The sequence below is a fragment of the Schistocerca americana genome, chromosome 2 (genome assembly GCF_021461395.2).
Source record: "Schistocerca americana isolate TAMUIC-IGC-003095 chromosome 2, iqSchAmer2.1, whole genome shotgun sequence".
Lineage (NCBI taxonomy): Eukaryota > Metazoa > Arthropoda > Insecta > Orthoptera > Acrididae > Schistocerca > Schistocerca americana.
The window spans coordinates 851,565,275-851,589,967 of NC_060120.1; the positions used below are offsets into that span (position 1 = coordinate 851,565,275).

At 38.3% G+C, this 24,693-nt stretch overlaps 1 protein-coding gene across 1 annotated transcript in view; it reads right to left on the minus strand.

Annotated features, from left to right (window-relative positions):
* Positions 1-24,693, minus strand: part of LOC124595720 (NFX1-type zinc finger-containing protein 1-like) — a 413,636-nt gene that overhangs the window by 130,145 nt on the left and 258,798 nt on the right. Inside the window, exon 10 of the mRNA XM_047134586.1 lies at positions 1,241-1,498. Within this exon, the coding sequence (XP_046990542.1) occupies positions 1,241-1,498 (258 nt within the window). The remainder of the gene's footprint in view (positions 1-1,240; positions 1,499-24,693) is intronic.

A 24,693-nucleotide genomic window follows, 5' to 3' on the forward strand; every position in this document is an offset into this window, starting at 1 on the left:
CTAGGCACAAATGAGGACTAATATAAAGACTTTATTCATTTACTTTACTATTTTGTGTGTATAAAAATCCATGTGTTCATCATAGCTTATTTTTCACTGATTTACACTTCTTAAATAACGAGCAATCCACAATCGCCAGATAGGACGACTGACGGAGGGAGTAGTGCTTCTTCACGACAACACTCAAACCCACGTCACTTGTCAATCACAGGAGCTTTTGCAGAAATTTAAGTGCACTGGTATGCCCTGTCCCCTGTACAGCCCGGACTTAGCCCCCAGTGATTCTCACCTCTTCCCCAAGCTAAAGGAACACTTAGATCGCAAACGCTTCAAGAATGATGATGAAGTCCGAGCAGAAGTCACACGCTTCCTCAATAGGTTGGCAGGAGACTTGTTCGACTTAGGATTACAAAAGCTGGAGCACTGTCTTCAAAAGTGAGTCATAAAAAATGGAAACTGTGTTGAAAAATAGACATAGGTGTAAGCTTTTCAATGATGTATAAATTAATAACAACAAACAATGTTTTTTATTTGTAAAAAAAATGGGAACCTTACTTTTGGTACAAAACTCGTACATTAGATTCAGTTTTTGTTCTAGGCTGTCCTGACAACTACTAAGCAAAAACATTTTCAAAAACAATTATAATAACCTAGCAAACAAACATTAAGAAGTAATTAACTCTAGCAATATCACACCAAGCATATGCAAACAGACCAAAAAACCAATTTATCCTTTTGGGGCTAACATGTATGTTCCCGTAAGTAATATGCTGCAGCAAAATTCTGTCAGCTGCAGATGACTAACTGTACCAAAATATTATCTGTAGTGCAGATGACGCATAACTACATGAACAGTAAGTGTTATTATGGTACACATTTTGTTAAAATATTGTGAATATAATAGCCATAAAACCAAATTTGACTATTACTCGATAGTAAATAAAACAAACCCATTGTTGATGTTAAAATTTATCGCAACAGGCACGGGTGAAAAGAATAAACTGTGTTTGTTCAAGACATAATCCCATTCCAAAAGAGATTTACTTGAAAGCAAACAGAACAGAAGTGAGCTTTAACCTCAAGATGAATATGTATATTTATGTTTTTCAATTAAGAATGGTTTATATCATTCTGTTATATAGTGCTCTACTAAGTATCAGGAAATTCAAATAGCAATAAAAATGTTATTTCACTATCAAATGTAATTCAGCCATTTATTGGACTATACACAGACTCTCACCTTAACTTTGCAGCCTTCACACGGCTGGAAACACAGACGACGACACACGTGTCCACATGCCATTGTGCGTTTGCAGTCTCTGTCACATTTCACTTCAGATGGATCAGTACTACAACGTATCTTATGGGTGTGTCCACAGCTCAGCTGCACTTGGATTTCTACAGCACACTCTCCACAGTCCTCATAACATCTTTTGTTGCACTTATGATTCCTTTTGCAACCAGAATTACTTTTTTCACACTGTTTATAACATTTGTACTGTAAAGGAAATTAACTAATGAACATGACCAAAAAAAATAAAACTGTCATTTTTTAATATAGTGTTTTCTAGAAACCTAACTACATATTAAAAAATTGTCTTGGAAATCACTATGATAATTTCACTACAGCACAACTACTTGTGAAGTGTCCCGATGGATACAGCATTAGTATTTATCTACAATGCAAGCATTCAGTTCTGAGAAAGCAAAACTGAATCAACGGGACTTCATTAACTAGTAAGTGTGCCGTAACCAGGTCATTTGCTGTAACTGACTGAGTAATACCCAGTACAGAAATTAGAATGGAAATAAAGTTATTTTGAAGTACCAAATCACAACCTAAAACTGAAACGATTGAAATATGGCTAAGAGGGCTGACAGTCATAACAGGCAACTAGTTGTCTCCATCTCTAGGATATTTATATTGTAGCAGCTATTGTTGTGAACTGTCTCATACAATAAAATGTCCCTAATGAAATGATCACTCAACAGAAATTGAGAAAATATGAATGATGGTTAGCACATTTGCTCACTTATCGGACCACAGTTTCCTGACCTTTTAAGTGAGCATACGATTATCATATTTGATTATTCCCCAATAAAATGTCCTAGTACTTTTATGAGTTGAGGTCCTCAGATAATAGTAAAATTTTTGATAGGAGATGGGGAGCCATGTCCTACAGTAACATTCTAAAGCCTTAAATCTGTTAGATATAAGAAAGAGTTGAGGGAGGGCTGGCAGTTTATTGTTCTACTAACTGATGAAGCGCACTGACAGTTGCAAAACTTTTGCGATGAGATGAGGGTACCAAAGCCTTGAATCTGTTAGTATACTATGAATTTGAGAGAGTGATAGCTGTCAGTTGATTAGTCGGCTGACACTGCGAGTTCTTCAGTGACATAACAAGCAGATGAGACTAACAACAGTTACAAGAAGTCAGTTTTCTGGAAATATGTTGAGAAGTGACATATCTGACTCATCATGTGATGAGATCACCTTCACAATGACCGCAATGATGTAAAGTTCTTGGCTAATTTGAATGAAGATTTTCAAGATCTAGTGTACACCAATGAACTAGAACAACTTGTGTTCTCCAATTTGCTGAAGTCCATCTATCTTTCCCAACATTTAACCCTTTGGCTGCTGCAGGTGCACATCTGGCTGGCCATGTCAAGCATACCCTTGAGGTCACCTAATTCATTTACCTGCACTAATAGCCATCTCTGTGGACTGCTGTCTGTGCCTGAGCTCTTCACTTGGCCGACCTCGCCCTGTGCTCGGTATATGGCACCAGGGCGGTCACAACTCACTGGCAGTCTCAGTGTGATCACCAACATTACAAATAAGCACAGTGTATCTGGATGCTTATTCCATAGCTTTGAATCTGGAGATAAAGTGCTTGACAGACGCAATGTACACAAACTGTTTATGCTGCTAACATGTAACTCCTCACCAAAGGCTTTCTTTCAGTTGTAATTAGTTCTTGCGAAACATCATAAGGTCTCTGCATACATCAGAGTTTTATTTGACATATTGATACTTAAGATGCTTAATTATCAGCTTTTTGTATGTAACTTATGATGTAAATACTGGAGCATCCATAACGATCAGTGACGTTCATCTGTACTAGCGCAATACGAGGTGCATTCAAGTTCTAAGGCCTCCGATTTTTTTTCTAATTAACTACTCACCCGAAATCGATGAAACTGTCGTTACTTCTCGATGTAATCGCCCTGCAGACGTATACATTTTTCACAACGCTGACACCATGATTCCATGGCAGCGGCGAAGGCTTCTTTAGGAGTCTGTTTTGACCACTGGAAAATCGCTGAGGCAATAGCAGCACGGCTGGTGAATGTGCGGCCACGGAATGCGTCTTTCATTGTTGGAAAAAGCCAAAAGTCACTAGGAGCCAGGTCAGGTGAGTAGGGAACATGAGGAATCACTTCAAAGTTGTTATCAAGAAGAAACTGTTGCGTAACATTAGCTCGATGTGCGGGTGCGTTGTCTTGGTGAAACAGCACACGCGCAGCCCTTCCCGGACGTTTTTGTTGCAGTGCAGGAAGGAATTTGTTCTTCAAAACATTTTCGTAGGATGCACCTGTTACCGTAGTGCCCTTTGGAACGCAATGGGTAAGGATTACGCCCTCGCTGTCCCAGAACATGGACACCATCATTTTTTCAGCACTGGCGGTTACCCGAAATTTTTTTGGTGGCGGTGAATCTGTGTGCTTCCATTGAGCTGACTGGCGCTTTGTTTCTGGATTGAAAAATGGCATCCACGTCTCATCCATTGTCACAACCGACGAAAAGAAAGTCCCATTCATGCTGTCGTTGCGCATCAACATTGCTTGGCAACATGCCACACGGGCAGCCATGTGGTCGTCCGTCAGCATTCGTAGCACCCACCTGGATGACACTTTTCGCATTTTCGGGTCGTCATGCAGGATTGTGTTCACAGAACCCACAGAAATGCCAACTCTGGAGGCGACCTGTTCAACAGTCATTCGGCGATCCCCCAAAACAATTCTCTCCACTTTCTCGATCATGTCGTCAGACCGGCTTGTGCGAGCCCAAGGTTGTTTCGGTTTGTTGTCACACGATGTTCTGCCTTCATTAAACTGTCGCACCCACGAACTAACTTTCGACACATCCACAACTCCATCACCACATGTCTCCTTCAATTGTCGATGAATTTCAATTAGTTTCCCACCATGCAAATTCAGAAAACGAATGATTGCACGGTGTTCAAGTAAGGAAAACGTCACCATTTTAAGTATTTAAAACAGTTCTCATTCTCGCCGCTGGCGGTAAAATTCCATCTGCCGTACGGTGCTGCCATCTCTGGGACATATTGACAATGAACGCGGCCTCATTTTAAAACAATGCGTATGTTTCTATCTCTTTCCAGTCCGGAGAAAAAAAAATTGGAGGCCTTAGAACTTGAATGCACCTCGTAATTCGCTCGGAAACAACTATTGAGGGAAGTGTTTTGATGCCGAGACATACTTTTGAAGCTAATCACTATATTTTGAGCTCATTAACCCAATAAATTATCCCCAGGGAAACTTCAAACCAAAAAGTCAACGTTTTTAAATTCTTTTTATACGGGACACAATTGAAATTATAAAATAAAAATAAATGAGGACATATACATTTTGCTTCAGAATTCGATAGGGAAATACTAAAGTTTCCACACTACCTAATTAAACATCACCTTTAATTCCTAATGACTTTTTGTGCATCAGAAAACTCAACTGACCATTGTCTAATGAAGTTAACCTTCATTTTATATTTGTCTCACTAAAATTCAAAAATGGCTTACCCAATTTGGATGATGATTTTTTTTTTTTTTTTTTTTGCGTTCATAATTATTAAGGCAAGATTTGTTTGAAAGAAAAGTTTGAAAAAGTTACCTGGAAAATTCTAGAAATACTGAAAGAGGTTTTTTCTATGGGATTTTCACAATTGAAACAATTGATATGAATAATTCTTTTTTCATTTTGTTCATTATGGTACTGGACTTGAAGTATGCAGTCTGTGTTTGTTGGCACAGACTGGATGTTTCACATGTTCGTACATAAGGTGCTTGTCAGCACAGTAACTCACCTGTACAGGCTCTTTAAGCTCAGATAATTATGTGTTTTTATTTAGTTTTATTTTTATTTATATGCACTGTTATATTTCCCATTCTTCTTTCTCATACAAGCTTTGAACCGAAAATGGTGAAGTTATTTTTGTACATTTTTATTTTTTAAATTTTTAAATGATTTTTTCAGATGTAAGGGATGAATTTCATCTTCCAGATGTACCAACTTGGCTAAAGTTATTCTGTGTGAGGTATGCTACAACACACTAGCGTATACTGCATATTTTGCATTCATATTTTGTTTCTTGGCACACATTCTGTTTTGAGCAGACTGCACATCTATGCCATAGTCTGCATTTCTTGGACTGATCACTTGGAATGACATTTGGAAAGTGCCTTCTAGTAAAGCACACATGATTCTCATGATCAGAGCATCTTCTTTTCTTATATATTCTTTGTTCAGTAGCAAATTGTTCCACAAGTTTTGTACCAGACATAAATGGAAATCTGCTAATGGTATCTTTCTGGCTGTAACTGATCTATGAAGAGTGCGAGCATTCGAAACACAATGGTCCACAACATCAAAAAAATCTTTTTGTATAATTTTACGCAAATTCCAACTGAGCTTAAAAGCATGTCAGAGTGGTCTTCTGCGTCCATACTTGCATTGTAGCTGACAACAAGTTGAGGCCTCATTACTTTCACACCAGTCATCCTGTTTTCTTTCCTGTGTAACACATTTCTGTGGTGTTACATGTAGTCAACATCAACATTTCACTCTTGTTCCACCACTTGATGGCAAGCATTGTGTCAGATGATATAAATTCAACTTTTCCTCATTTCAATTTCTTCTGTAGCTTCAGAAAATTGCGCCTCCTGCTACATACAGTACCGCAGGCTGCTATCCTATGGTTTTGCAACCAGAGGAACAAGTCTGGACTTGTATACCAATTGTCAACATACAGAGTATGTCCACGTTCACAGTATAGCTTCATTAATGTTGCCGTTATACTGCCGGATTTCCACAAATTATGGACTTCAATTTCTGTTGTTAGTCCTGTGTATACAGTGAAATCCAAGACATATCCCATTTTACAGTAGCACAACATAAATGGCTTGATTCCGAATCTACTTCATTTCAAAGTAATAAATTGTTTAGAAGATAAGTGATCTTTAAACAACAATAAGTTCTAATCAACACGGGCATTTTGAATGGATTAAACACACTGTGGAATGCAATACGAACTGCATCAATTATTTTCCTAATTTTAAACACACTGTCACCTCCACGATTGGCAGAGTTATCACTAAAATGCAAAATTCTTAAAAGGAACATAAATTTGCCAAAAATTGGAGTGCTCAGAAGTACATCTCTGGACCAATTTCCCAATATTCTCAACTTTTTAACACAGGCCAAGAGAAGCCAAATACCAATGAAGCAATACAGTTCCTTAAAACCAGTATCTTTCCAGATGGACAGTCGAGAATGAACTGAGTCCGAAGTATTTGCCATGGTGAAAGTGTAAAATCACTTTGTTTTAAGTGCTATAAATTTCATCAGATTTTCTAATTGAAGTAGCACGAAAAATCAGGTGCTAGTTGGCAATTATGTACTGAGGATGAGTTATCAAATGCATGCAGTGCTGGACTGAAATCACACTTTTGCCAGTCAAATTTGTCACTTAAGGTGTGGACTTCTGCGGATCGATTCATCTTCACTTTCAGAATCTGGTGAGCTCTACTAGGTGAATGTGGACAAACATTACTACAATATTCTTCTGAAGAATGATTAAAATCAGTACAGTCTCTGAAGATGCCACACTCACAGTCACTGTCACCCCTTGTGAGTATATACAGTATTTCTTCATCAGTGCAACCACGCCAATGTGCTCCCTAAAAATCCTGATGAATAGACAGAAAGCTAAACAACACACACACACACACACACACACACACACACACACACACACACACACAAAGGCAGAATGCAGATGCAGATGATCACATGGACCAGCTAGCGTGAATGTCAAACAGCAACAGTGAAACTTCCTGGCAGATTAAGCCATGTCTCCGCAATAGCCTTTCTTTCAGGAGTGCTAGTTCTGCAAGATTCCCAGGAGAGCTTCTGCAAAGTTTGGAAGATAGGAGACGAGGTACTGGCAGAAGTAAAGCTGTGAGGACGGGGCGTGAGTCGTGCTTGGGTAGCTCAGTTGGTAGAGCACTTGCCCGCGAAAGGCAAAGGTCCCAACTTCGAGTCTCGGTCCGGCACACAGTTTTAATCTTCCAGGAAGTTTCATATCAGCGCACACTCCGCTGTAGAGTGAAAATTTCATTCTATCAAAAGTGAAATCCGACAGAAATACTGCTGAAAGCTTAACAACACCACAGAAGCAGAATACAGATGATCACATGAACCAGCTAGCACGAAAGTCAAACAGCAATTGCTGGAAATGCTGCTGACTGGCTATAGATGTCTGCAGAACCATAAGTAGTGGAACTGGCTGATGGTAAAAGCCGTCTCTGAGATTAAGGTACCGGCCACGCTGAGATGATGAATGTCGTCTGCAGCACCCATGGGAAATACCACTGCAGTGGCTAATCATGTGTACAGCCCTTGCAGAATGGTGGGGTGTGGCAGGATTTCCCATCTGCAGCACTCAAAGGGTTAATCTAGAAACACCTGTAACGTCATAAACTGCATTTATGCATTGACAGGATCCTACTTCTCCATAGTCACTGACACTGACACAGAGCAAGCAATGCATTACCCTTTGGGATCTCTTGCCTCCACACAACTAACTGAGGTTTCCTACCAATATAAGCTGTCTTTATTCCCTCGATTCCATTCATAGTTCCTTTCATGTTTAAGCACCTTAAGTTTCTGGTAATACATGACACTAAACAAGGTCAAACTTCTCAAGTGGTTAGTTCTATCTGGAGAGCCACTGTTTCGGACATAGTCAGCTTTGTCTGGTTTGATCCTAAGTATCAAGTGGAAACAACATGTACTTAAAAAGTGGGAGAGGGGGCAAATAGAGGGGAGTAAAGGTGTCAGACACTTCCAACATATTTTTTCGGTAGAGCTGCACTTGGATTTTCAAATTGTATTAAAGATGAGCAACCAGATAGTAATCAATAAAACCCTCCAGTAGACTTTTCCATTCATTATAGTTTTCAGTTACACATGCATTCACATTACCCCTGCATGTTTTCCAATTTTACGTGCTCAAATTCTGACAGATTGTCATCTCTGGCTTTTCTTGCCTCTTCAAACCAGGGAAGAATTTCCTTCATCCATGTATCAAATATTCAACTGCTTACATATCCTAGTCACCTGCATTTTGTTTTCATTACAGTCACAATTATGTTTTTGATTCCACTCTGTTTCCTCATACATTTGTTTGTTCTCCTGTTTCCCCTTGTAATTCCTGACAAATATTGCACCATGCCTCATAGAGCAACCCACAATTTTTAAATGGTTTTCACAATTAAAAGTTTATACTACATGAGCATATCTTAACTGACACATCAAATACATCAAAAGATTAAATTTGAAAAATATATTTAGTTTACCAAAAGCACTTCATATTATTTCAAATACATCAAAAGGTTAAATTTGAAAAACATATTTAATTTACCAAAAGTACTTCATATCCTTTTATTTCTTTTGCTGTCGTAACCGAAAGACATCACAGAGTTTTATTTTCACATAGTTAATTTGCATTATTTTCTTCCCAATAGGTTAAGGTCACACAGTATCTTTATGGTACATGGTCGAGTCACATTCACGTGAACACTGCCTATTGTGGCGATAACAGTTCTGAATGTATCACGGAATGTAACTGTGTCATCCGAAGCAGCACCTCCTTGAATCTCAATTGAGCTTGAACTGACCACCTTGTGCAACTACTAAGACTGACGATACTCTAATCCATCTCCCCTAAATTTATGATGTCCAGGAGTTAACTGGAGCCAGGAATACTTACTTTTCTTCAAACTGGCTGAACACTACATTCACACATGCAAGGAATTAACCCAAACCTACAACATTATGAATAATCACCCATTAGCTCAGATCAAAGAGATTAGCACTGATAAAATATTCCCCTAAACAAATTGGACAATTCATAATGAGTTTATACCTAACAATGCAATGGCACTTAATGCACAGTACACAAAATCCATTGGCAGAGCACAATAACTCGCATCAGATCAAATGCGAAACAAAAAACACGCAAATGTAGCTAAACACTTACAAAATATATAAACAAAGCAACATTGGCAGTTAAAACCAAATGAAAGGGAATACAACTGTTTTAACTTTCACCTCCTTAGTACTGACAGCAATTGTCTGCAATAATACGGACTATGACATAAGCCAATGAGTTTGCAAAATTGTTATGATTATGGAAAGAAATAAGTTTATGGACGAAATTAGGTTTTAACTACCGTTATGAACATTATTATTGAATGAGAAATCAAACAAAATTCCAATACGACAATTATGTAAAATTAATCACCATGAAAAGTTTCTCTTGCTTATGCATACTGAGCTTTTACAGCATGATTTGAATAATATTGTTTGTACTTTCCCTCAGTCAATGTTCTTTCAAAACACTTTCCACTTGGCTGATGCTGTCAGCGAGTTGTCAGCATCCGCCTCGTTAGTCCATGATCATTGAGCATGTAATCCAATAAGTGGCATTGCCTTACTGAGCTCCTGAATCAGGGGCACCTGTTACAAATCTAACAGGAATGCTTGATGATGGCAGAATTAATTCCAATTTGTGTATCTAAATGCTGTGACAAACATAAGACATTTTTCTTCCCATTAAAGCATAACATAACCTGATGTCATAATGTTTGTTACATACATTAGCCACAGTTTGCAGATGTATGGTTTACAATTGTGATGCGGTACTTTTCACAGTATATCTATATGTATTACGAAAGTAAATCAAGTCAATTGTACTATAAATCATTAGTCTGTTGTTCAAACAGAACAATAAGTACTGTGCGCAACTGTCTACACAATCACTTCAATTATGCAGCAATCAGCACATCATATATTCACAGTTAAGTTCTTCATATCAATGCAACATCTGTTCAGAATATTCTGGAACTTGGCCCACAAAATTTTACTGCACTTACCTTTTACTTATTGTGCATGGTCTCCTTCAAACTACTCTCTTCCTCAATTGATACACCACTCCCAATGCCGTTTTCACTTCCGGAATCAGTCTTGATATGGCTCTTGCTGGACTGCGCGAAGCGCCGTCTGTGAATTTTCTTTTATCTTGTCTATCATTGCAAATCTCCATTCTTTCAATGGGGTTATCAACTTTAGAAATAAAAAAAGGCTGCAGAGAAAAGGTCTGGAGAGAATGAAGGATGAGGCAGCACAGTGATTTCGTTTTTTGTGCAATAGTCACGCACAACAGGGAGGAACGTGTGGGTGCGTTATTGTTATGTAAAGTCATGAATTGTGTCACCACATTTCAGGCCATTTCCTTCTCACATTTTCTCACAGGCATTACAACCCATCCCTATGGTACCAGTGATTAACAACTTGTCCCTGTCACACGAATTCATGATGTACTAATCCTTCAAAGTCAAACAAAACTATCAGCATGACTTTGACATTTGACCTGACCTGATGAGCTTTTTTTTTGTCTTGGAGAACCTTTCCTGACCCATTGTGGTGCTTGAACTTTGGTCTCAACACATTAACTGTAGATCCACATCGTATTACCAGTTATGATTCTCTTAAGGAACTTATCATTGTCATTTGCATGATCCAAAAGGTCTTCACAGATTGTGAGGTGAAGGTCTTTCTGGTCTTGACTCATGAGCAGTGAAATGAACTTGGCGGCAGCACGATGCGTTTCAAGATGCTGTGTCAGGATTTCATGATATGATCCAATTGAAATGTTACATTCTTCTGCAATTTCTCGGATAGTCAATCTTCAATTGGCACCCATAATTTCATTGATGTTCCTCACATGAGGATCATTGGTAGACATCGAAGGGCGTCCTGAATGAGGGTCACCTTTAACTTCCGTCCGGAGATCTTTTAACTATGTGAACCATTTGTAGCACCAAGTATGGCATAAGCACACATCACCATAGGCTTCCTGCATCATTTATTATGTTTCTGTAACGGTTTTCTCGAGTTTCGTGCAAAATTTAATGCAGTTGAATTGCTCCTCTAACTCTGCCATCTCGAAATTCATAAACTTTGCGATACAATTTTCTAGTCAATACAGCACTGAACAATAACTAATAACAGACACAATACACATTAAACACAAATGTGTGCAGGGATGCCAACTGAATTTTGCACCTACACAACACTGGCGCAAAATTACAAATGTTCCAGAATTTTTTGAACAGACCTCGTATATGACATAAAAATGTGTAACCACATTTTCTGTTCCATCCTACAGTCCATGGTATGCACTAAACAGTGTGGTGTCACCGCCAGACACCACACTTGCTAGGTGGTAGCTTTAAATCGGCCGCAGTCCATTAGTACATGTCGGACCCACGTGTCGCCACTGTGTGATCGCAGACCAAGCGCCACCACAAGGCAGGTCTTGAGATACGGACTAGCACTCGCCCCAGTTGTACGGACGACGTAGCTAGCGACTACACTGACAAAGACTCGCTCATTTGCAGAGCAGATAGTTAGAATAGCCTTCAGCTAAGTCAATGGCGACGACCTAGCACGGCGCCATTAGTAACATTGCATGTATCTAAAGAGTCTCACTTGTATCGCCACAATCTCCAGATGTACCAAAAAGGATGGATTAAAGTTAAGTATTACAGAAGCTACGTACTTTTCTTTATAGCATTCATTACGTATCCTGTTTCAGACCTCACGCCATCCTGCTTTAGCTAAACGCGTGCCTTTCGGCTACCTCTCATTGTGTCTAGGCTGTCTTGTCTAGACACAACAAACAGTTTGTGCTCTCTACAGTCAAAAACAGTATCTTTATGGCATGCACAAGCTTGCCGGTCTGCATATCAAAGTTGTATATTTAATGAGTCAATACACAGTTCCTGCAAATGAGCAACATGACACGTAAAGTAACTAGTTGCTTAATCATAGTACACATTTAGCACTCTCCAAACACTGACATTTTTCACCAGCCACGAAAACAATGTGTAGCAGTATTATGTGGCACAACAATCAACTCCAGTCTCTTCTTCTCACTCCTAACTCTTTGTTGATGCCTTCTATTTCTACTTCTCATATGATTCCGCTTCACATAACATTTTCAAAAATTCTGATCATACTGATTAACAGCTTTATACAAAATCATAATTTCATATTGTGTCCACAGAAAATGAACTCAAATAATACGTTAACAGATAAGAAAGTATACAACATCAGAACAATTGAAAATGGCAATCAGATTCTTAACAACTACATTATGGAAACAGAAACATAATTACACAAAGAATTATATTTACAAAACTCATTCTGAAATAACCTTTTTCATGTATGAGAAAAATAAAGCAGGAAAGAAGTAAAAGAAAATATTGTAAAATACAAAAAAAAATTGTATATCTGCCTGTAATGTTATCTTCACACTATGTTCAATGTCAGCGTGCCGTAACCAGACACAGACAGCACGTGGAAACGCTTGACACTGGAGGGCGTATAAAGCATGTTGGGGTGACGTGGAAAAAATTTCAGTTGCTGTCACGAAGCAGAAATGGCTCTGCGACAATCGTCCTAAGGGTCCAGGCCAGAGGAGGGAGTGTTAAGGTTTGCAGAATGTTTTGGTGGCATTCCCTAAGTGATCTCGTCATTTTGGAAGGCACAATGGATTAACAGAAGTATGCATCTACCCTTGGGGACCACATCCACCCATACATGCAGTTTGTTTTTTCCTCGGCTGGAGCCGGCCGGTGTGGCCGTGCGGTTCTAGGCGCGTCAGTCTGGAACCGCGTGGCAGCTACGGTCGCAGGTTCAAATCCTGCCTCGGGCATGGATATGTGTGATGTCCTTAGGTTAGTTAGGTTTAAGTAGTTCTAAGTTCTAGGGGACTGATGACCAATGATGTTGAGTCCCATAGTGCTCAGAGCCATTTGAACCATTTGAACCTCGGCTGGATGGCACCTACCAGCATGACAATGCAACGAGTCACACAGCTTGCAGTGTATGTGTGTGGTTCAAAGAGCAGCAGGATGAGCTTACTGTAATCCCTCGGCCACCATACTCCCTGGATTAAAACCCAATCACGAATCTGTGGGACCACGTCAATTAGGCTGTTTGCACCATGGATCCTCCACCAAGAAACCTGGCGGAGCTGGCCATGGTGCTGGAGTTACTATGGCTCCACATACCTATTCGCACCTTGCAGAATCTCTCTGACACTCTTACTAGATGTCCACACTACAGAAGTGGGTGTTCAGTATTGACAGATGTTCACATTCATGTCACTGGACCATGTACTGAAACTGATTTTCAGGTCTACACTAAAACCTGTTCTATTAACTTCCTTAATTTCTTGTGATTTATCTCCACTAGAGGCAAACGGTACACCGTTATCAGCAAAACGAAGGCAATTCAGATATATTCCATCTTCATTTATCCATGTTAAGAAACTGAAAACTTCCTCTAAGAACACACAGAGTAGTTGTTCTGGGATTATGAAATCTCATAGGAGGACTCTTCTCTAAATTTTGAATTTCGCACTATTCTTAAAAACTCTAAATGCAATTTGTGACATTGATATACCTACTCATCAGTACACTAACTTATGTTGAATGAGTGCCTTGTCTGTGAAAAATTGTCAGTACAGATTTGGTTGAAAATGAGTCTAAAGCTTTTTCAAAATCTATAAATCCAACAAAAGTCAAAATTCATATTCACTGCATTGTTCTCTGGCTATGTGTGAGACTTGCAGATTGCCAATAGTGCAATATAGACTTCTAAATCCAGCTTGTCCCTCTTCCTGACTGTAACTTTTTCCTCATTGCTTGGTGATAAATATTATGGAATACTTTGTACATTAGAAATAGTTGACTGATAAATCCATGTTTGTTTGCTTTGCTTCTCTCTTTTCTTGTGACAGAGTAGAAATAAACTATTGATACAGTTAAGTGGACTTGATCTTACAACTTTGGCATTGATGGATGAAGAAATGTCATTGGCAGAGAAAACACACATCAGCTTTAGCAGCTCAAAGGCAATTGTAACTGCACCACATTACTATTGATTAACAATGTTGGTCGCCAGCCACAGAACAGGAGAAAATCAGTTCTCTTCCGGCAGTCACTTCAAACAGATGATCAACAGTTATACCATGCCATCACCTTTTCATTGCGACTGCAGTGGAGTCAAAATACTCTGTTGAATATCTTGTACAGCCCTGGTGTACAGCCACTGACTCTTGTCAGCAGTGCTCAACTTCAGGCAATGTCTCAGACATTGAGAGGGAATGAAGTTTTCCATGATTTTATCGTAATAATTCTGGTTAAAGTTAGTTGGCTGGTTGGAAATTCCTGTACCACACTTGTCTATAAATGAACAAGCATGATGAATTTTGAATTAGTGGAAATTTGGTTGGAAGTTAGGTAAGATCATCATCTCAATAATTAAAGTTATATTTGTTTAGTATCAATGTTGTTGTTGTTCGGTTTGCCTGTCTCAGGTGTTCCTTTTGGGCTTGGGTGGTGATGAGAGTAGTCGAGCTGTGTCTGATGTCATCACAAGTACAGGAAAGAGACCTCCACGCTGTAACGCTGTACACTGCTCCTAGGAATATCAACGACTGAATGTCCGATGGACATCTAAACTGATACTTGCTTTTAATGGCACTTGTTTTATCACTTAAATGTTACATTCATTCCAAGTAAGAGTCACTGTACATAAGAGAAGAATAAATAATATGTTTCTCTTCAAGTTATTTATATTACACTGCTGCAACGTCAATGGAAAAATGCTCTTGTGTTAGCTCACACAAATAGTTGTTTATCACTGAGTGAAGTCTATGACAAGAAATGAACCTAAAAACTTCATTTGTCATTTACTTTTATAAAAAGATTATGCACTGTATTTTGGGTGTATTAATTTGTATTGCAGACATTTCAGGGTGGCAAGGTGGTCACATAAGACAGCTGTGTGCTTCATGATTGATACATAGTTGCCAGTTCTCTGACTGACCTATCTTTTACGATCTCCACAACAATGATCAAAATTCCACAGATACAGATAATGGAGAAAGGGAATAGACACATTTTAATGTTTTAGGATGCTCTCATGAAATGTCTTAGCATAGCCCATAAGCAACAGGATGTTGACACGAGCACAAGTGCCAGTACAGAAAGTAAGTTACAGAATACCCAAGTATTCTTGAGCAAGAAGGGGTAAACTTCCCAACTGACATACTATGAGACTTTTTCATTTACTAAAGACTGAGAAGATTCAACCTTGTGCGTACCATCCGTAGACAAATGCAGCACTCAAAAGAATACACAGAACACTAACACAATATCGATATCTTTATGAGGGAACTAAACAGAAAAACTTGGTTGAATGGGTCAATTTTGTCTACATCATCACACCACATTCTTTGACTAGGGTCACCCCATTTTAGATATTTTTTGAGAGGGTATGCAATATTCCCGGGATCCTACAGGAGGATCTGGCCAAAGTGCAGAATACAGTGCTTACCTAATGTAGCTCAAGGAGGGAATGTGCCAGATGCATCAAATGGCAAGGAATTTTAATAAGGAATATAAGGGAAGAATAAAGAATACCATGATTGCACACAAAACATCAAAATTTTTAGGACAGAAGACAGAGCATTATTATGTAACAAAAGTGTGACACAAGGGTGGTTAGAAGTTAACAAGCCCCTGGAGGAACCTTTTCATGTTGTGGCGAATCAAGGACCGAATACAGAGCTCCAATCAACAAATAAAAATTTATAATGATGCATGGACACAGATGAAAGGAGTTCTTTCCACTTCAGGCATGTGAGGCTGCGATAAAATCAAGTTGATGTGTTCTGCCATACAGAGGTGAAAGAATGGGCTAATTTTTTTCTTAAATCTCATTAAGGTCACATAAAAGATTAATAGAGACTGATACTAAGTGAGCTAATTGGAAAACACACACTTCCATCTATGAATCAGTATCCATCAGCAGCCTCATAACCATACAAGTGATTATTATACATATGAAACACAGCTTCCAGTGCAGAAAGTTACAAGAAGAGAAGTATTATGATCATATGCACGTGAATTGTGATCTGGCTCATGGAAAAATCTCACAAGAAGTGCAACACCCTAAGCCAAATTCTTCCACACCACAGATCTTTGTCACAGGATCTGCAGGATCGAAGATGAAAGAGAGAAAAGATGTAACTATATATTGTGCATATCTACTTTTACATCTACACCCATAGCCAGCAAACTACTAAAGTGCATGGCATTCACTTATAGAGTGTAGGAAGAACAACTGTTTGAATGCCTCTGTCTGTGCTGTAATTACTGTATTCTAACCTTGCCTTCACAATCCCCCTTAGGGGTTTAGAGTATATTCCTAGAGTCATCATTTAAAGCTGGTTCTTGAAACTTTGTTACTAGAATTCCTCAGAATAGTTTACATCTATCTTCAAGAGTCTTCCATTCCAGTTCCTTCAGTATCTCTGTGACACTCTGCCAGGGACCAAACAAACCTGTGACCATTCGTGCTGCCCTTCTCTGTACATGTTCAATATTCTCTGTTAGTCCTATTTGGTATGGGTCCAACACACTGGAGTAATATTCTAGAACCGTTTGCACAAGTGATCTGTAAGTAATCTCCTTTGAGGACTGATTGCACTTCCCCAGTATTCTACCACTAAACTTAAGTCTTCTACCTGATTTACCCGCAAATGAGCCTATGTGATTATTCCATTCCATATCCCTACAAACTGTTACAAGCAGGTATTTGTATTGAGTTGGCTGATTCAAACTGTGACTCATTGATATTATAGTCACAGAATACTACACTTTTTCCATTTTCTGAAGCGCACAATTTTACATTTCTGAACATTTGTAGCAAGTTTCTGATCTATCACCACTTTGAAATCTTATCACGATCTGAATGAATATTTATGCAGTTTCTTTCAGACAGTGCTTCATCAGAGATAACTGCATCATCTGCAAAAAGTCTGAGGTTATTATTAATGTTGTCTGCAAGGTCATTGATATACAAAATGAAAAGCAAGCATCCCTACATACCTTCCTGGGGCACACCCGAAGGTACTTCTACATCTGATTATGAATTTCCATCCATGATGACAATCTGTGTCCTCCCTATCAAAAAGTTCTCAATCCAGTCACAAATTTCACTTGATACCTCATATGACTGTACTTTTGACAATAAGTGTAGTTGTGGTATTGACTCAAATGCTTTTCAGAAATCAAGAAATACTACTTTTTGCTTGACACATATGTGAGACACTAATGCAGATTTGGGGACCGGAGATAATATACTTAGCAAATAGCTTTGTACACAGATACCACCACATGGCTTTGGAACATAAATTAAGAAACCAAATTAGAGGCATGGGAACTTGGGTAAAGAGACCCACTTGCAGCTGGTATTATGTAATCCCTATAGCAATGGGGCTGCTGGTTCAATGGGGCTGCTGGTTCATGATCTTGAAGCAGTAATGACAATGTAACCATGGCCAACACACTGCAGTGAGATATGACTTGTCAGTTTAAAAACAGTAACCACATGCAATGAAACACGCAATGTAGCCTGTTGCTGTGGTACATTCTCTCAAAAGCTGTCTGCCAGTTTAAGATACTGTCAGCACACTTTGGCAAATCAAACATGGTTTTCTGGATGCTTAGAAACATGCTCTTTTCAACTGTCATTAGTTTGAAATCAGTTACTGAAAACAAGTTTTCTATTAGAAAATTGATCATTATCAATTTCTTGAATTCTTACGAAAATCAAGTTTTGAACTGACATTGTAGAAATGTGGAAGGCAGTATGTGAATTATATTTTATATTTGAAAACTTTATGTGTGAATCATATTTTATATTAGAAAACTTCATGTTGTTAAGTTTTTGTGTCCCAAGTTTATCATGTATTTAATCAATGAGACATAAGAACCCAAAGTTAAAATTTCATTCGCAGTGTGATTTTTTATGGTTGTTTTGCCTCAATTTATGTAGTATTGTTAGCCCATATTAGAAATTAGACCACTGTTCTGGAAGGATTTTAAAACATTGTGTTGAATGGATATACTTGTGCTACAGAGCTACTGTGTATTACGTTTCAACCTCATTACATGTTTACGAGTTACAAGAATCTGTAGTTTACATTTTTTCGTGCCGCAATTTACATGCCCAACTTCCATTCAAATTATCTAGCATTGTTAGCCTGCACTGGATAATCAAATACACTGTGTTTTGTGGTTAAAAACCATGATTTCAAATTTTTGACCTTTTTACAAACTCTTCAACTTCGTGCTAAACTTAATCAGTTCAGGAAAGTGTCAAATAAATGAAAATTTGTATTTGAGACCCTTGTGTTGTTGGGTTACTGAATTTCTGTTCAACAGTAGGAAGCAAGAAGGTGCTTAAAACATCAATGTAGGCCTGTGCTGTGATAGTGACACACAAAACAACAAGGGGTGCAAGCCCCCTCCATGAAAAACATAACCACACCATAACACCACTGCCTCCGAATTTTACTGTTGGCACTACACACGCTGGCAGATGATGTTCACTGGTCATTCGCAATACCCAAACCCTGCCATCTGATTGCCACATTGTATACTGTGATTCGTCACTCCACACAACGTTTTTCCACTGTTCAATCATCCAATATTTATGCTCCTTACACCAAGCGAGGTGTTGTTTGGCATTTACCGGCATGATGTGTGGCTTATGAGCAGCCGCTTGACCATGAAATCCAAGTTTTGTCACCACCAGCCTAACTGTCATAGTACTCGCAGTGGATTCTGATGCAGTCTGGAATTCCTTTGTGATGGTCTGGACAGATGTCTGACTATTACAAATTATGACCCTCTTCAAGTGTCTGCTGTCTCTGTCCAGTAAACAGACGAGGTCGTATTGTACGCTTTTGTGGTGTACATGTCCCTTCACGATTCCACTTCACTATCACTTTGGAAACAGTGGACCTAGCGATGTTTAGGAGTGTGCAAGTCTTGCGTGGAGACATATGAGACAAGTGACACCCAATCACATGACCACATTCGAAGTCCAAGAGTCCCGCGGAGCACCCCATTCTGCTCTCTCACGGTGTCGAATGACTGCTGAGGTCACTGATATGGAGTATCTGGCAATAGATGGCAGCACAATGCACCTAATATGGAAAACATTTGCTTTTGGGGGTGTCTGGATACTTTTGATCACATAGTGTGTATACCAAGTTTCACATTCATTGTATCTTTAGTTCCCGAGACAGAAGAAGCCAAACTTCGGCATTTTTTCGAGCGTAAATTTTTTCGGGAGACTTTGCCTCAAATTTTCTAGCTGAATATTGATCATAAAATTCTTTTCATTATTATTCTTACGAGAATGCACAAAGTTGTGCAAGATGGCCAAATTTAATTTCTTTCAACAAAATATTGCCTGAGATACAACAGCTCAAAGTTGACAGAAATTCACGCTCACTATGCACAAAGTTGCGCATGAAGTCAAGCAAATGACTGTGTCTCAGACAGTATTGTTTTGACAAATGTTAAACTTTTGCGATGTTCATTTTTGGGACATGTGCCAATGTTCACATAAAATTTCAATGAAATCTGAGATGGTCAAGCTGGAAGGCAGAGGTGAGTTGATATGGAATGACCCATCAAGGATACTGTACAGTATTGTGGATCATTTCTACTCCCCTTCTTGTAAACGAGTGTGATCTTTGCATTCTTCCAACTACTGGGCACAGTTTTTTGTTCAAGGAATCTGCGAAAGTTATAGTTAGAAGAGGGGCTAACTCAGCCACAAATTCAACATAGAATGTGACAGGAATTCTGGTTGGCCTTGGAGCTTCGATCAATTTTAACGATTTCAGCTGTTTCTCAACACCACTGACACTAATACTGATTTCACTCATCTTTCAGTGGTATGAGGATTAAATTTTCGCAGTTCTCCTGGGCTGTCCTTTGTAAAGTGACATTTGAAAATGGAGATATGCATTTTAGCTTTTGCTTTGCTAGCCTCAATTTCAAATCCTGTCTCATTCGCTACAGATTGGACATTCACACTGATGCCATTAACAGCCTTCACATACGACCACAATTTCTTTTGGTTCTGTGACAGATCATTTGACAATATCCTGCTACTGTAGTCATCTAAGTCTTCACACACTGCTCTCTTGGCAGCCAAATGTGTTTCATTCCACATCTCTCTATCTATAGCTCTATGCTTTGTTTTACACCCATTATGTAGTTGTCTTATTTCTTTAGAAATTTCTTTACAGTGACAGTGAGATTGTAACATGTCACCAATAAAATGAAATATTCCACATCCTTGGCCGACGAAAGATGTTGATGGTTAAGATAGTTAGTGATAGGATGTACCCCATTTTTGGGAGGTTTTTGATGGTTTGTGCAGATCACAGTCGTACCGATCTTGTGTTATCGGTGATGAGGGCTGCAGACTGAAGAGCATGGAGTTTATGTGACCTCCATGATGTCAAATGAATCAGTGCCAAAAAGACAGCTGATGCTCAGATTTTATTGTAATAATTGGTTAGAGTCTCTCGTGAGGTGCATTCATGCAAACACATAATCAGAATTTTCTGCCTATATTGTCAATCACTTAGAAGAAGCTAAAATTGTATGAAATAATAAATACATTGAGATCAACCAGGATGTTTAATTCCACTAGATAGAAGAAAAAGTCTTTCACAACATTGACGCTGTGGAGGAGAAGCTTGTTCATAATCAACGGCACTGTGTAGAAACACTCTTGTAGCATTGATATTGTGTGGCAACCGAAGGCCACTCCTATCACCCCTATTAGGAAAATAAAACGAAACATTTCATTTGGTAACTTCAGTGAAGAATGTGAAGATAAGGTGCAAAGAAAGAGACGAAAAGAAGGTTTTATGTGACAATTTCATGAAAATATCTGAGAATATACATTTTTGTCAAGGACAACAAGAGTTAAGAATAGAAAGTCTAGCATTCCACAAGCTATGCAGTTATATTCAAATTATTCAAATATTAAAGAAGAAGACATCTGTGTTTGACTTGAGAAAAAGAAGAAATGTTTGGATAATTGGAGGATATAAATTGTGGTTGTCTTGAGTAACAGAGTCAACCATTACATTATTGTGCATGTTTACGAAAGTGTAAATAATAGTCACGCACTGACAATTCAAGTTTCAACAAAGAATTTATATTGTAGTCCTAGAAGAAGACTATCAATTTTATACCAACTGATAGACCTCAAGAGAGCAGTTCAACTTAGCATGCAGTTAACGGTGCCACACAGTTACATGTCACTGGCCACATCACAGCATTTGAGTAGCAGCCTGCTACAGTTGAACGATGAGATATGTCCACTGAATACCAGCACCTCAAGCGCGGCTGACCGTAGCATGCAGTTACGGTGTCTCGTGAGCTGTACTAATCATAAATTTTTGACACAAACGTATGATTTTTCATAGTGGACATTGGTAACGAGTGACATAGATGAACTATGTTTAAAATTATAAAATTTGTGACAACTGCTAACTAGTGGCAAACTCAGACTTATAATTTTTGTAATGTTCTGTGCCAGTCACCACACATAAAATGGCATCTGAGACACAAGGAATAGATATGGCAGCTTTAGTTGCTGAATTTCAAGAGAACGGAAGTGTGTAGGGCACAAGGGGATAGAATTAAAGCAGAATTAGCTGTGCATAAAATACAACATGAAGCTAATAATACTAAAAAAAAAAAGGTAATACTAAGTATAATAACAACACAGGGAAATAAAATTTCTGTGTTAGAACAATTAATCACTGATTTACTCTAGAAGTTACAAAAATAAATAAACGATCAGTGTGATTTAGTTCACAAAGAAGCTGCCAAACATTTTACAGATATTCATTAAAAGTTAAAAACAGTAAACAAGAAAATCTCAGATACTAAAGAAAGGGTAGTTATACTCTGACAAAGTACAGTATTCAATGAAACTTTCAATCCTCATACGACATTAGCTGCTTTGGAGGGATGATTGTACGAGTTCGTAGAACAAAAAGTACAAGAAAAAATTGATTCCGCTAGCTCTACACCAACTTCTACTAGCAAGTCTAATTATAATTAACAAGAGTTTCTCACATAGGAAGAAGTGAGACATGTAGCTATATTAAATACCAACCGAAATCCAACCCATGTGAATGGGTAATGAAACAACTGGGAAAAATATGTAGAACATATTGTTTAGAAAAACATACTACATGGGCACAACTAATTCCTGAATTTCAGGTGAAGACAAATTAATTATCACACATGGCTATTGGAGTATATCTAGCAAAAATCATGAGTATAACCTTTGTTGGAGAACCATTTCTGAAATTATTTAAGTGGCGCTCTACACTCAAAGAAAATTTGAAAGACATAAGACACTAGGACTGCGTTCACATGGACATGCACATATTAGAGTACACAAATTTAATACTATATGAGAGTACACAAATTTAATACTGAAGCACATACTCCAATGTTTAATACTGATGAGTTAGTGCTTGTTCAATCTCATCATCACAGTTTCAATATAAAGAACGAAACTAATAATTTTTTTCCAAACTATTGTGGACCATACATGATAGTGTGTATACCACAATCTTGCCACAACAGGCCAAGACAAAGGTATATATAACATAGATATGATAAAACGGTTTAAGTCCTTAGGAGAACCTGAATCCTAAGCAAGTTCGGCAAGGTGCCATCTGACAGGCCCTGAGTTAACTGTTCTATAATTTACGTTTTCATTTTCTGTTGACCAGTTTTTTCTATCTTTTTCTATCCTATAATTTTTTGAAAAAAGTTCTCTCTGACTATCCTGTCTTAGAATTAGGTGTATGGAACACCTACTTATAATATTTATACATATAGTGTACTACAGTACACATAGCTACTCATATACTGATAACTCGTATACAAGCAACTAGCATTTATACTGGTAAGAACCTATCATTTATTTACAATCCATCTTTCGCATATTGTGTTCAAACATTCTATTATTTAGGTACTTATGTGCAAGTTATAGGTTGGTATAGTGGTTAATGTTTCAATGCATGAAAAGAAGAGTGCTACAAACCTTCAATTGTCACCAGTCTGATGTTCAGTTTACTAACATTACAGAATATTGCTGACATTGTATTGGCAACAGAACTTTCAAATTAAAGCGATTGTAGGAAATCAAAAAATAGCACAGCACTTGCTGATAAATCACTAGTGTGCAATGCAGACACATGGTTAAGTGTTTATCAATCAATCAAATCAAAAACTAGCACAGCACTTGCTGATAAATCGCTAGTGTGCAATGTATACACATGGTTAAGTGTTGATGATGACTTATTTTCCATTTTTTTAAATATAAATAATCGTTGGGTTTGTGGAGAGTTTCTAGTAGTATTATAAACATGACAATAGACAGATGGACTCAGGGCACTGATGACTGACAATATACATTTTCCCCCCACCTTGTGATGTTTGTTCTTTCTCAACACGCTTTCCACAGCAGTTCACTGAGATCACTTTTCGGGGTCTGCGAAGGTGTAGCTGTGGCAAGTCCATTCCATGGCTTGAGAGGGGGAGGGGAGGGGGAGTGGGGATGGTGGTATGGGACTATCTTGTTTCTTCCTTTGATCTTGATAAACCTATCTTTCTTTTTCTTTCCACTTCTCTAATCGGAGGCCTACCTCCATACTTCCCACTGTTTTGTACTCACAAGTTTCTTTCGCTAAAACCCTTCCTCCTTACAGATTACCTTAATACAACCTGTCTTCACAGGGTAGCTAGGAAAACAACACATTTGGGAGAATATGACAGACACACTTACACAAAATTTCGTGATCACTACACACAGAGTTACGTGCTGTGCAGCATGTTAGTTGCATAATATATTGTGGGGGAAGAGAACCTCAAAGCATGTATAGCACATCGGCTGAGAAGGTGACAGACAAATAAGCATACATGAAAAATTGAATCAATAAAACACAGTCCTCATTTCAAAAAGAGAGTTCTAATGTGAAAATAAAATCACAAATATGAAAAATTAAACTTTATTTGTTAAAGGATGAGGTCACAAATTAAGACACTTGAGAACTGATGATTAACCAGTTAAATATACATTGTAATATAAAATCAAACAATGGAAAATCCATGATGGAATAATGAGAATGTTATGAAAAGGATAGATTGCTACTCACCATACAGTGGAGATGCTGAGTCACAGACAGGCACAACAAAAAACTCTGCTGGACATGTAAGACTTCAGCCAAAATGCCTTCTTCTGAACCAGAAAACATACACACACAACATTCAACCAAACACAATTCACACATACACAACCACTGTGTCTGGCTGCCGAAGCCAGAGGAGTAAATATTAATACAAGACA